This window comes from Kogia breviceps, chromosome 1 (genome assembly GCF_026419965.1).
Source record: "Kogia breviceps isolate mKogBre1 chromosome 1, mKogBre1 haplotype 1, whole genome shotgun sequence".
Lineage (NCBI taxonomy): Eukaryota > Metazoa > Chordata > Mammalia > Artiodactyla > Physeteridae > Kogia > Kogia breviceps.
In genome coordinates, this window is record NC_081310.1 from 156,922,113 (window position 1) to 156,934,396 (window position 12,284).

Sequence of the window (12,284 nt, forward strand, 5' to 3'; positions counted from 1 at the left end):
TGTCGATGGACACTTAGGTTGCTTCCATGTCCTGGCTACTGTAAATAGAGCTGCAGTGAACATTGTGGTATATGACTCTTTTTGAATTATGGTTTTCTCAGGGTATATGCCCAGTAGTGGGATTGCTGGGTCACATGGTAGTTCTATTTGTAGTTTTTTAAGGAATCTCCATACTGTTTTCCATAGTGGTTGTATCAATTTACATTCCCACCAACAGTGTAGGAGGGTTCCCTTTTCACCATACCCTTTCCAGCATTTATTGTTTCTAGCTTTTTTGATAATGGCTATTCTGACTGGCATGAGGTGATACCTCATTGCAGTTTTGGGGGATTTTTTTTTTAACATCTTAATTGGAGTATAATTGCTTTAAAATGATGTGTTAGTTTCTGCTTTATAACAAAGTGAATCAGCTATACATATACATATGTTCCCATAACTCTTCCCTCTTGCGTCTCCCTCCCTCCCACCCTCCCTATCCCACCCCTCTAGGTGGTCACAAAGCACCGAGCTGATCTCCCTGTGCTATGCGGCTGTTTCCCACTAGCTTTTCTATTTTACGTTTGGTAGTGTGTATACGTCCATGCCACTCTCACTTTGTCCCAGCTTACCCTTCCCCCTCCCTGTATCCTCAAGTCCATTCTCCAGTAGGTCTGCATCTTTATTCCCATCTTGCCCCTAGGTTCTTCTGACCTTTTTTTTTTTTTTTAGATTCCATATATCTGTGTTAGCATACGGTATTTGTTTTTCTTTCTGGCTTACTTCACTCTGTATGACAGACTCTAGGTCCATCCACCTCACTACAAAAAGAAATGGATTAAAGACCTAAATGTAAGGCCAGACACCATCAAACTCTTAGAGGAAAACATAGGCAGAACACTCTATGACATAAATCACAGCAAGATCCTTTTTGACCCACCTCCTAGAGAAATGGAAATAAAAACAAAAATAAACAAATGGGACCTAATGAAACCTCATTGTAGTTTTGATTTGCATTTCTCTAATGATCAGTGATGTTGAGCATAGACCTGGGGTTTTGAATCTTAGATCTGCTATTGACTATCCGTGTGACCTTGAGTAAGTTACTAAACCACTGTTGAGCCTCACTTTTCTCACCTTTAACTGGGTATTTTTTAAAATATATAGCACAGTGCTGAGCAATTATTATTCCAGCTCCCATAGTTACTAGCAGTGGGAAACTGAACAAGATACTTCTGCTTGGTGAGCCTCAGGGTCTCATCTGTAGCTCCTGCTAGGTATCCACAAGGCCCCATGGAATGGGTGCTCAGCAAATGGTTGCTGAATAAAAGAAGAAATCTAAAAAACTGAAACAATATCTACTAATACAACGAGATGATTCAACAGGATTTTTAAAAAACTATATAAAGATCAATGTAAATGCTAATAAATTATCTTAGGAAAAATATCTAGCACCTAGAAGGTAGACAATGTTAGTTCCTTTCTTTCTGTCCTTGCTTCTTTTTTTAAGTTTCTCTAAAATAAATCTCTGATAAGCTTAATCCATTAAAAGAACAAAAATATAAACATAAATACACACAGAATCATACAAGTATATTCAACATCATTACATTGGCAGATTTCATCTTGCTACGGACTTTTTTCTTCCCCATCTCCTATCTCCTCTCATGCCATCTTCTGACTCCCCTCTCCTCCCTAAAGCAGCCAATGGAAATGACCTGATATATATCATTTCATACATTTCTCTGTGTTCATACAATCACGTACAAAGACATACATTCATATATAGGATTTTTTTGTTTCCTTTCTATAAAACTGGGTTCTTATTAAAGACATTTCTCTATAAATTTTTTTTTCACTTAATAAACCTTGGTCAACCCTTCAGATCAATGGATACAGAAGTCATTCATTCTTTTTTTATTATTAATTAATTAATTAATTTTTGGCTGCATTGGGTCTTCGTTGCTGCGCACAGGCTTTCTCTAGTTGTGGCGAGCCGGGGCTACTCTTCGTTGCAGCGTGCGGGCTTATTGCGGTGGCTTCTCTTGTTGCAGAGCATGGGCTCTAGGCACGCGGGCTTCAGTAGCTGTGGCACGCGGGCCCAGTTGCTTCGCGGCATGTGGGATTTGCCTCGGACCAGGGATCGAACCCGTGTCCCCTGCATTGGCAGGTGGATTCTTATCCACTGTGCCACCAGGGAAGTCCCATTCTTTTTAATGACTACTCATTGTCAGTCTTCCCCACACACAAATAATGCTGCGCAAAACATCCTTGTATGTATTATGTGTTTCTTTAGGAAAACTTTCTTCTGGGTCAATGTACATATATGTTTAAATATTTGTAAATATCGGCAGATTATTTTCCAAGAAGGATGTGGTAATTCATATTCCCACCATCAGTGTATAAAAGTGACTATTTCCCCACATCTTCACCAGAGGTTGGCATTTTATTTAACATCTTTATTGGAGTATAATTGCTTTACAATGTTGTGTTAGTTTTTGCTGTACAATAAAGTGAATCAGCTGTATGTATACATATATCCCCATATCCCCTCCCTCTTGCATCTCCCTCCCACCCTCCCTATCCCACCCCTCTAGGTGGCCACAAAGCACCGAGCTGATCTCCCTGTGCTATGCAGCTGCTTCCCACTAGCTATCTATTTTACATTTGGTAATATATATACTATGACATATATACTATGTCAGTGCTATTCTCTCACTTCGTCCCAGCTTACCCTTCCCCCTCCCTGTGTCCTAATTTAAAATGTTTTCCAGTTTTATCGGTGAAAAATGGCATTGTATTATTGCTTTATTTTGCATTTTCTTGAATATTTTTTTTTTTAATTTTTTTTTTTTTTTGCGGTACACAGGCCTCTCACTGTTGTGGCCTCTCCCGTTGCGGAGCACAGGCTCCGGACGCACAGGCTCAGCGGCCATGGCTCACGGGCCCAGCCGCTCCACGGTATGTGGGATCTTCCCAGAGCAGGGCTCGAACCCGTGTCCCCTGCATCGGCAGGCGGATTCTCAACCACTGTGCCACCAGGGAAGCCCCTTTTTGAATATTTTTGAGGTTAAGCATCATTTCTTTTTCTTTTTAAAAATATTTATTTATTTATTTGGTTGCACCGGGTCTTAGTTGCAGCAGGCGGGCTCCTTAGTTGCAGCTCACTGGTTCCTTAGTTGTGGCATGTGAACTCTTAGCTGCAGCATGCATGTGGGACCTAGTTCCCTGACCAGGGATTAAACCCAGGCCCCCTGCATTGGGAGAGCAGAGTCTTATCCACTGTGTCACCAGAGAAGTCCCTAAGCATCATTTCTTGTTTATTGGTCATTTGGGGGTAAAGATCTGTGATGTATGCAACTTACTGTCAAAAGAGTGTCAGAAAAAAGCTGAGTGTGTGTGTTAGTGTGAGAGAGAGGGTGTCCTTCCTTTTTAATCCATCTCTTCTTTTTCTGGATTTAAAATCTCTCCCTCCTTTTTTTTTTTGGCCGCGCTGCGAGGCTTGCAGGATCTTCGTTCCCCGACCAGCGATCGAACCCAGGCCCCCAGCAGTGGAAGTGCAGAGTCCTAACCACTGGACTGCCAGGGAATTCCCTAAATCTCTCCCTTTCTAACGGCTCCTTCTTTTCAGATTACGAACATGCTCCAGTCTCCCCTAACCTAAAAAACCTTCTTTGGGTCTTGCTACCTCCCTCAAATTCCTATCCAATCATTCTTTATTTTCACCAACTATACTCTTTCCCAACCCAAAACACTTTTCAGTGAACAAGCCATACCTTTGGTTTTAGGGACAAAAAAGCCCCAGTTTATTATTACTTTTTTAAAAAAGCAAATATCACATAATTGCTCAAGCAAGTCTATATACGGGTATTTCATTTGAAAATACATATGTATATAATTTTTCTCCTACAGTAATTCATTTCAAGAGCAATTTCATTATGTATCTTCTACAGAGCCCTAAACCGAGAGAAGCCAACATATTCAAATAAACCCCAAGGTGTGGGGATGCTTCAGGCTAGTTCCTCATTAGAAGCCTCAGCATGGGGGCTCTGGAGACCAACGCAGAAGGTCTTCCAGGGAGAGCTGAAACGTTCAGATAAGTGAGTTCTGGAAAGAAGGGGTAGTTGGCGGGCTCCGGCAGGCTCACCCCTGGGGTAGAGCAAAGAGTACAGACAGGGGAGTTCTGAGAGGCACTGGAGCTATCTAAACTCAGGGGGATGGAACCGAGTGAGCAGCTGTGGTAATTGAGTTTCAGTTACCTGCAGGGTGGCAAAATAAAGTAGTAACTTCATCTGCCTGACACGGGGAAGTTTAGAGGTGTCCCTGGCATATTCACAGTGGAATCCACCACCCTTTCACTGTGTTGGGTGATGGCAACCGTACCGCGCTTCCTAGCGACAGCGAGCGCACATCCTGTTAGGCAGCACCAGCGCACTCCAGCTAATGAACCATTTCCTGCAGGTCTGTCTCCCAGGGCTCTCTGTATCCTCTGTCTGAAGGAATGGCACCATGGGAAAATTCAGCACCGCCAGCATCAGCCATCGCCCAAACTTAAAAGAGTCTTTGAATGGCAGAGAAAGGCCCATTTTCCTTTCTGCCCAGCCCAGGGTTGGAACCATCCTCAGGTCACTTTTTGTGGGTCTGTACAAACGTGCCGACTGGCAGCGTGCCGTTCTTCACCTGAGCCCGGATTTCAGCTCGATGCTTTAATGTGAAGACCAGGGCTCTCACTGTCCGTCGGTATGGCCCATTAATGAGGCGGGAACAGAGATGAAACGTTTCCTGTTCAATATTTTCAACCAGTAGGTGATCCATCTAAAAAACAGCAAAATTATCAAATTAGGGCCTTGCATTGCATAAGGATTAAAAGCAAGAGAGGCTGGAGCACTTTGCTCAGAGGCCTCCATTAATCAACTGAAATTCAAGGACATCTACTTCCTGTCACAAAAGAAACAGGAAGAGCAAATTAATTCCACCCTGGCAATTAAGGAACAAGGCCATGTGCTTTGTGACAGGGACCTCATTCACAACCCCTGCTGGGTGGAAATATTTGCCATTATAACAGGAAACTGGCTTGAACCAAGCAATGGGTTCTGGGCCCTGAGCCCTGTACTTTACCAACCAGGAAACAAAGACCAAGGATAATAAATCAGTATAACAGTTTATACTTTTTGTTTGTTTGTTTGTTTTTTAAGTGCTTTTTAACCCCTTACAGCATTTTAAAAACACTGGGTCTGGATCCTAATGTGTGTGTAAAGCAGTTTATAAATCACTTTTCACATTTACTGCTCACAACTCCTATTATCTCATTTTATAGATGAGGAAACAGGTTCAAAGGTAAAGGAATGCTCCAGATCTTACAACTATTAAGAGGCAGAGTTGGGACTCTGACTCGGAGCCCCCGACTCCAACACCCATGTTTCTTCCCTTTCACCATACTCACTGCCCCCTTAACCTTCTGAGAGACCAGCTGAGTCTGGATAGACCTCTGCAGGGTCAGCTAAGCAGAAAAGGGCCTAGAGGATAGGACCTGTGGCAATTCTGGGGTGGTCTGCCTCAGGCCCAAGCCCTTCTGAAGTCACAGGCCTAATGAAAGCAGGACAGGTCTGAGACTTTTGCCCATATGATCTGGATCCAGGCCAGACTGGGTTGCTGGTCAGGGACCCCCTCACTTTGTTCCTTCCTAGGTGCATCGCTCACTATTCGCCTCCCTGGTCCTGACCCCAGCCCAGCCTGAACCACCTCAGCTGCTTTTACACACCTCTACACCTCTGCGCAGGTACACGTTTCCTCAGCAAGGCACAATTTCCCTAGGAAACTCAATCCTATTTGTATGTCAAAGCTTAGCTAAAGCAAACAAAGCAAATCCTAGTTTAAAGGACTGAAAGTTCCCCTTGGGGCTGCCACAGTGTCCCGAACTTCCCTTAGTCATTTTCATAACATATTATAATGATCTATTTTTTTGAGTTTGTCTTCCCTGAGAGTTCCTTGAAAACAGGAAACAAATTTCTCTCTCACTTGCTTTTTTCCCTTCATTCTCTCCCTCCCTACCCTACCACACATTCAAATATTTACTCAGCACTATGTGCCTGGGCTGAGGAAAGAGCAGTGAACGAGGTCAACACAGCTCTTGACTCCACAGAGAGCACGGGTTGGCTGGAGACAGATAGAAGCAAGGATTGCAAGTGTACTGAGGGCTGGGAAGGAGGACAGGAGCGAGTTCCGGGGCACAGAGCTGTAGCAAAGGGACCTGGCCCAGGAGGGAAGTTCCTGGCCTCAGGAGGGAATGGCAATTGACGTGAGACCTGGACAATAAGTAGGATCAGGCCAGGTGAGGTGGGCACTTGCTTGGTGATGAATCCAGTGAGGTGTACATATATCTTTTGTGTGCTTTTCCATATATGTACTATACTTATATTTTAAAAAGGAAAAGTTTAAGGAAAAAATGCACCAAAATAAAAAAAAGATCACCAGACGTTTGATAAGTATCCTAACAAAAGAGAGAGACCAGCAGACCAAATTGAATATAATAAAGAAACCTGGAAGAAATGAGGACCACGCAGGGAACAGAACAGGACTGAGAGAGAGAGAGAAAGGGAGAGAGAGAATGAATATCCAGGTCCAGACATCTGCCTAGGTGTAACAGACAAAAGGTGTTCAGGGAAGTCTGGGGTCCTGATGACTGACTGATTATCTCCAAGGCTGGTGCTGGAGTGAATGGATGTGGTGGCATGGCTCTCCAGAACCCAGACTCCTCGAGCTTTTCATGGCCTCCTGGGTGGGCACTGAACTAGCCCCCAGCCTGAGGCAGCCCGGGTACCAGACTACTTTACAAGGCTATAAGGGTGGCTGGCCGTCTGCCCAGCATTTGTCCAGCAACGTTTGCAAGAGGCTCCTCACCCCAATGAGGGTTCCTCGTCCCAGTGTGAGGATGGTTAGTCACTGACTGTTCAGAGATTCACTTAATATGACAGGCAAGAAAAAAGGCTTTTTAAAAATTTTTTCTTTTTTTGAGGGGAGTGGTTGTTAGGGCAAGAAGGGGTATGTGTGCATTTGCAAAAATAAGTCATGGCCATTCCATCAAACTGTAGTATATATATAAAAGAACCTCGAGAGTGCCTTGAAATTCACAGAACTGGATACTTGTTCATACTTCATTCAGCAAATAGTTATTGAGTTGCTACTCTGAGTATGGTCTGATCTAGGTATTAGAGACACCCAAGCAGAAAACATCTGACCCCCTACGCTCTAAGAAGTCACAGCCTAGAAAGGAGAGGCATGTACACAGAAAACCAATGGGCAGCAGGATAGGTGCTATACCAGCAATGTGATGGGAATAAGAAGCAAGTAGCTAGCAATTCTCATGCATGCTTCTTATTAAATGAACGCCAATCGGAATGAAGAAATGAAGAAAAACATTTGTAATATTAAAATGTAAACCATAAGGGAAAATGACTCATCATGCATCCTTGTGTATAACATGTTCATTGAACAAAGTGAAGAATGCCTACCTTATAACTGCCTTTGGATAATCCAAACCTACCCAAGTTGAGAGTCCTTCCCAATGGGTCCTAATCTGGTAATTTAGGTAAGCCCTTTTGGGTGAAAGGACCAGAGTCTTACTGAGACCTTGAGAAAAAGGGGTTTTACTATGAGATACATGTGTATGAATGGGAACAAGAATGCTGTAAGAAACCTAGGGATTTATTTATGGACCATATCCTTTCTCTGTGTCTCTGATTCACCTGGTCTCTTTTTCACATGTTTTTGCTCCTCTCCATTTGCCTACTGACCATCAATTCTAACTGCCTTATTCTCTCCCCCTATTCTACACATCTCTACCCATAGCTTCTGCTTCCTCATAATTCCTCCAATATCCCTTCTGTTTCAAAACTCCCACTGTTGCTTCTTGGTATTTCCTAGTTCAATTTCCCAGAGACAGAGAATCTGATTTGCCTTCCTTATCTATTTGTACCTGTGAGTTGAGTATGTGTTATTCAGTTGTCCAATCCTGGACAAACTGGCAATAGCTGGGTGAAGATATAAAACAAATCCACCCAGAGCTGTCTTTTGTCAAGGATTCTTGACTCAGAAGAAATGGTGCCATAATCAATTAGTGATGTCTGCCACATCTGTAAGCTCTTTAAAAACAAGGGAAGAAGCTCTTCTTCATGTGTTTACCTTAAGTGCAGAACTTCCCACACTGTATTGTGACTATTCATTTGCCTACTTCCCTCAGAAGACTGTGAGCCCCTCCAGGGCTGGTACCATTTTGGATCCACTTCTAAATTACCCATGCCTAGTACCATAGGTACTGGCACATAGTAAGTGCTCAGTAAATATTTGTGAAATGAATTTCCTCTTTCCCCACGTATACCTCCCTCCTTTTCTGCTCTTTTAATGACATCCTATACATAGCATATGAAATATGTTTCTATTTTATATGTATTTTCCAGTTAGCAAAATCCAACCACTCTTACAAAGGCCAGTTCAAGTGCTGTCTTTTTCATGAAACCTTCCCAGATTTCCCCAACAGATTTCATTGTTCTGTCCTTTGTGTGTTTATACCACTTGCCAGTAACACTATTTCAGACATATTTCATCCTGCCTTGTATTTAGTCAGTCATTTACAGGCTCTTAGTCAGGAGACAGTAAGCTTTCTTAGGATAAGGACTGCAACTCATTCATGTTTGCATTCTCCTCTGGCACTAGTAGTAGTAGAACTAAACATTTGGTGAATTGAATATCCACTAGAAGCAAACTTCGTTTGAGTTTTCCAATAGCATGATTGGATTTGTACGTATATACCCACACTCCTTTTTGACCACTTGAATACATTTATTAAAGAGCTGGTCAAAGCCAGAGGTACGGTCTGAGGCCATTAAACAAAGAAAAAACTAACAGTCCCATATGGGGATGTACCCCTGACCTGGATCTCATTAGCACCATCTGACAACCAACTGGGCCAACCAGCCAGTGTTTCATAACTCTTAACGATAACAGGCTCACTTTGAGAATCAGATTCATTTTTTTAAAATGACATAATAGGAAAATGATCACAGGCCGTGAGGTAGGAAGGAGAGTGGATAATGAGGAAGGGGAAGTAAGAGAATGACACCACAGGGGACGTTCATATGAGGAAAGATCTAAAAGACAGGGAAGAACAAAGAAGATCTGGAAGGGAGAAAGTAAAGGGGAATGGAGTGTGGGTCTCAACAATGGAATTTTTATTCATCTATTCCTTTATTCCAAGAACAAGGAAACAATCCATGAATCTGGAAAGCAAGATCTGTAGAGTAATAAAGAGATGCACTTTTGGGCTGTGTGTGTATATTCTTTATCTGTGGCTTTCACTACTAAAGGATAAGACCAAATAAATAACATAGAAACATTATTTTCTATAAAAATGTAATGAGTGGATTTGAAAAAACACATGCTAAGATCAAATTGCAAAAGATTTTCAGTTATTGGGCCAATAACTTACCCAATGGTTTACTACTGCCTGATAAAGTACATTTATGGAGATCTGATGTCTGATTTGAATGCACTCAACATTGGTTACTGTCTAAGACCAGATACTGGATTAGATGGTTCACTGATTTGCCCTAATATGAAAATGTTTCAGATGATGATGGGTGGTAAGAGTTAACTTTATGTAAAAAGTGTCTGTATTTATATTTTCTGACATACCAAACTGATAAAAAAAATACTATAAAATGTTGTTTATGCAGGGAAAACAGATTGATTTTCTTCGGCCAAGGAAGATGGCTAAGATGCTCACTTTTAATTTTTAAAATTTACTCTTCGGGAACAAAACCATTCAACTATGTTTAATCTGATATTTTTTCCAATTACACTGGAAAGCACTAACAAATGTATCACCTTTTTTTTTTTTTTGCAGTACGTGGACCTCTCATTGTTGTGACCTCTCCCGTTGAGGAGCACAGGCCCCGGAAGCGCAGGCTCAGCGGCCATGGCTCACGGGCCCAGCCGCTCCACAGCATGTGGGATCTTCCCGGACCGGGGCACGAATCCATGTCCCCTGCATCAGCAGGCAGACTCTTAACCACTGCGCCACCAGGGAAGCCCCGAATGTATCACTTTTTTAACTTTGTTTTGTAACACTTGAGTGCTTACCACTTGATGTGCCAATTAAAGGATAATTAATGGATAAACTAAAAGGATAATTATTATTGAGTTTAATATAGCAGGCAAACTGCTCATTAATCCTTACAAGCGTAGCTTCATTATTATCATTTACTTAAAAAGATACCACAGGGAACTGGTATTTACCACCACATTAACTACATATTATATACCCACATTCTATGTTTCTGCAATAATTTTGGTTTCTTTTAAAAATAAACTTCTTTTAAAACATCGAATAGTGAGTCTTGTTGTCTAATCGATACTCCAGAAAATTAGACTTACAACCTTCATATTTTTTTCTCTCTTCTAAGGGCTTAATATTCATATTAATACTTCCTTAGGAAAAGTTAGGCAAACTTACAGTAATTAATTCACTGAACCATGAAACAGACATTAAAAATTATAAATATAATAGAAATATATAGAAAAGTATATACAAAATGACACTGATATTGATCAAGATTAAAAATACAACATAAATGTGAATAATTGTCAATTTTCTGCAATGTTATTTAAATAATCAATAAAAGTATCTTATGGAACAGTTGGTACATAATTGGCTCTTAATAAGTCTGGGATAATCATAACTTACCCAGTATTCATTGAAAGAGCTACAGGGACTTCCCTGGTGGTGCAGTGGTTAAGAATCCGCCTGCCAACACAGGGGACATGGGTTCGAGCCCTGGTCTGGGAAGATCCCACATGCCATGGAGCAACTAAGCCCGTGTGCCACAACTACTGAGCCTGTGCTCTAGAGCCCGTGAGCCACAACTACTGAGCCCACGTGCCACAACTACTGAAGCCCGCTTGCCTAGAGCCCATGTTCCTCAACAAGAGAAGCCACCACAATGAGAAGCCCGTGCACCGAAACGAAGAGTAGCCCCCGCTCACTGCAACTAGAGAAAGCCTGCATGCAGCCAAAAATATAAATAAATAAATAAATTTATTAAAAAGAAAGAAAGAGCTACAATAATTTACCAAACAGGAAATGCACCAAAATGTTAACAAAACTATGTCTGGATGGTAGGTTCAATGGTGATCTTATTTTTCCTTTCCATATTTTTTCATTTTCTATCATAAGTCTGTATTTAAAAACCCAAAACTTTATTTTTAAAAAGTAAATAATATACCACAAGCCCATTTGCCTTTCTTTTGTGGATACCTAATAGAGATAGAAAGGTTAAAATACTTTTTTCAGAGAATGCAGTGACAGATCAGGTATTTAAATCAGACTTCTGAATTGCTTCTTTTGTTAATAATATTAAGTTATTCTTTAAGGATACATTATTGGGGATACCCTGAGAAGAGGAAAAAATATGGATGTTATATCTGATTTTTCCAGAATATTAATTGACCTATAAGATTTATTTGATGATGATGATTTTTTTTTTTTTTTTTTTTTTATATGTTGAGCTTGAAAATCTAGGAAACTTTATTTTATTTATTTATTTATTTTTGTGGTATGCGGGCCTCTCACTGTTGTGGCCTCTCCCGTTGCAGAGCACAGGCTCCGGACGCGCAGGCTCAGCAGCCATGGCTCACAGGCCCAGCCACTCCGCGGCATGTGGGATCTTCCCGGACTGGCATGTGGGATCTTCCCGGACCGGGGCACGAACCCATGTCCCCTGCATTGGCAGGCGGATTCTCAAGCACTGCGCCACCAGGGAAGCCCAATGATGATGATTAATATTATTGCTAATGAGCAAAAATTCTTCTTCCAGCATGTGAACCTCAAACCACTAACACCATCTAACTGTTGGTCATGAAGATGATAGGGATTGTGCAATTGACTATATGCATTAGAACTAAAGGTATGAGTGCTGACCAAAAATGGAGTACAGTCTTTTCAAAAGACAGCTATTTATTTTGCCATTGATATTCCGTAACAGAGTCCATCTCAGAATTTTTGCTTCAGTGGAAGGGGAAAGAATTTTATTTATTTATTTTTATTGAAGTAGAGTTGATTTACAATGCTGTGTTAGTTTCTGGTGTACAGAAAACAGATTCAATTATATATATATATATATATATATTCTTTTTCATATTCTTCTCCATTATGGTTTATTACAGGATACTGAATATAGTTCCCTGTGCTATACGGTAGGATCTTGCTGTTTATTTTGTATATAGTAGTTTTTATCTGCTAATCCTAAACTTCT

At 41.2% G+C, this 12,284-nt stretch overlaps 1 protein-coding gene across 3 annotated transcripts in view; it reads right to left on the bottom strand.

The window, feature by feature from the left end:
• Positions 1-3,105: 3,105 nt before the first annotated feature.
• The window catches only part of TCEANC2 (transcription elongation factor A N-terminal and central domain containing 2), a 39,594-nt gene continuing 30,415 nt past the window's right edge, over positions 3,106-12,284 (bottom strand). For all 3 annotated transcript variants that reach the window (XM_067007299.1, XM_059063481.2, XM_059063473.2), the window contains one exon: positions 3,106-4,791. In XM_067007299.1, the coding sequence (XP_066863400.1) occupies positions 4,603-4,791 (189 nt within the window). In that variant the 3' untranslated portion in view covers positions 3,106-4,602. The remainder of the gene's footprint in view (positions 4,792-12,284) is intronic.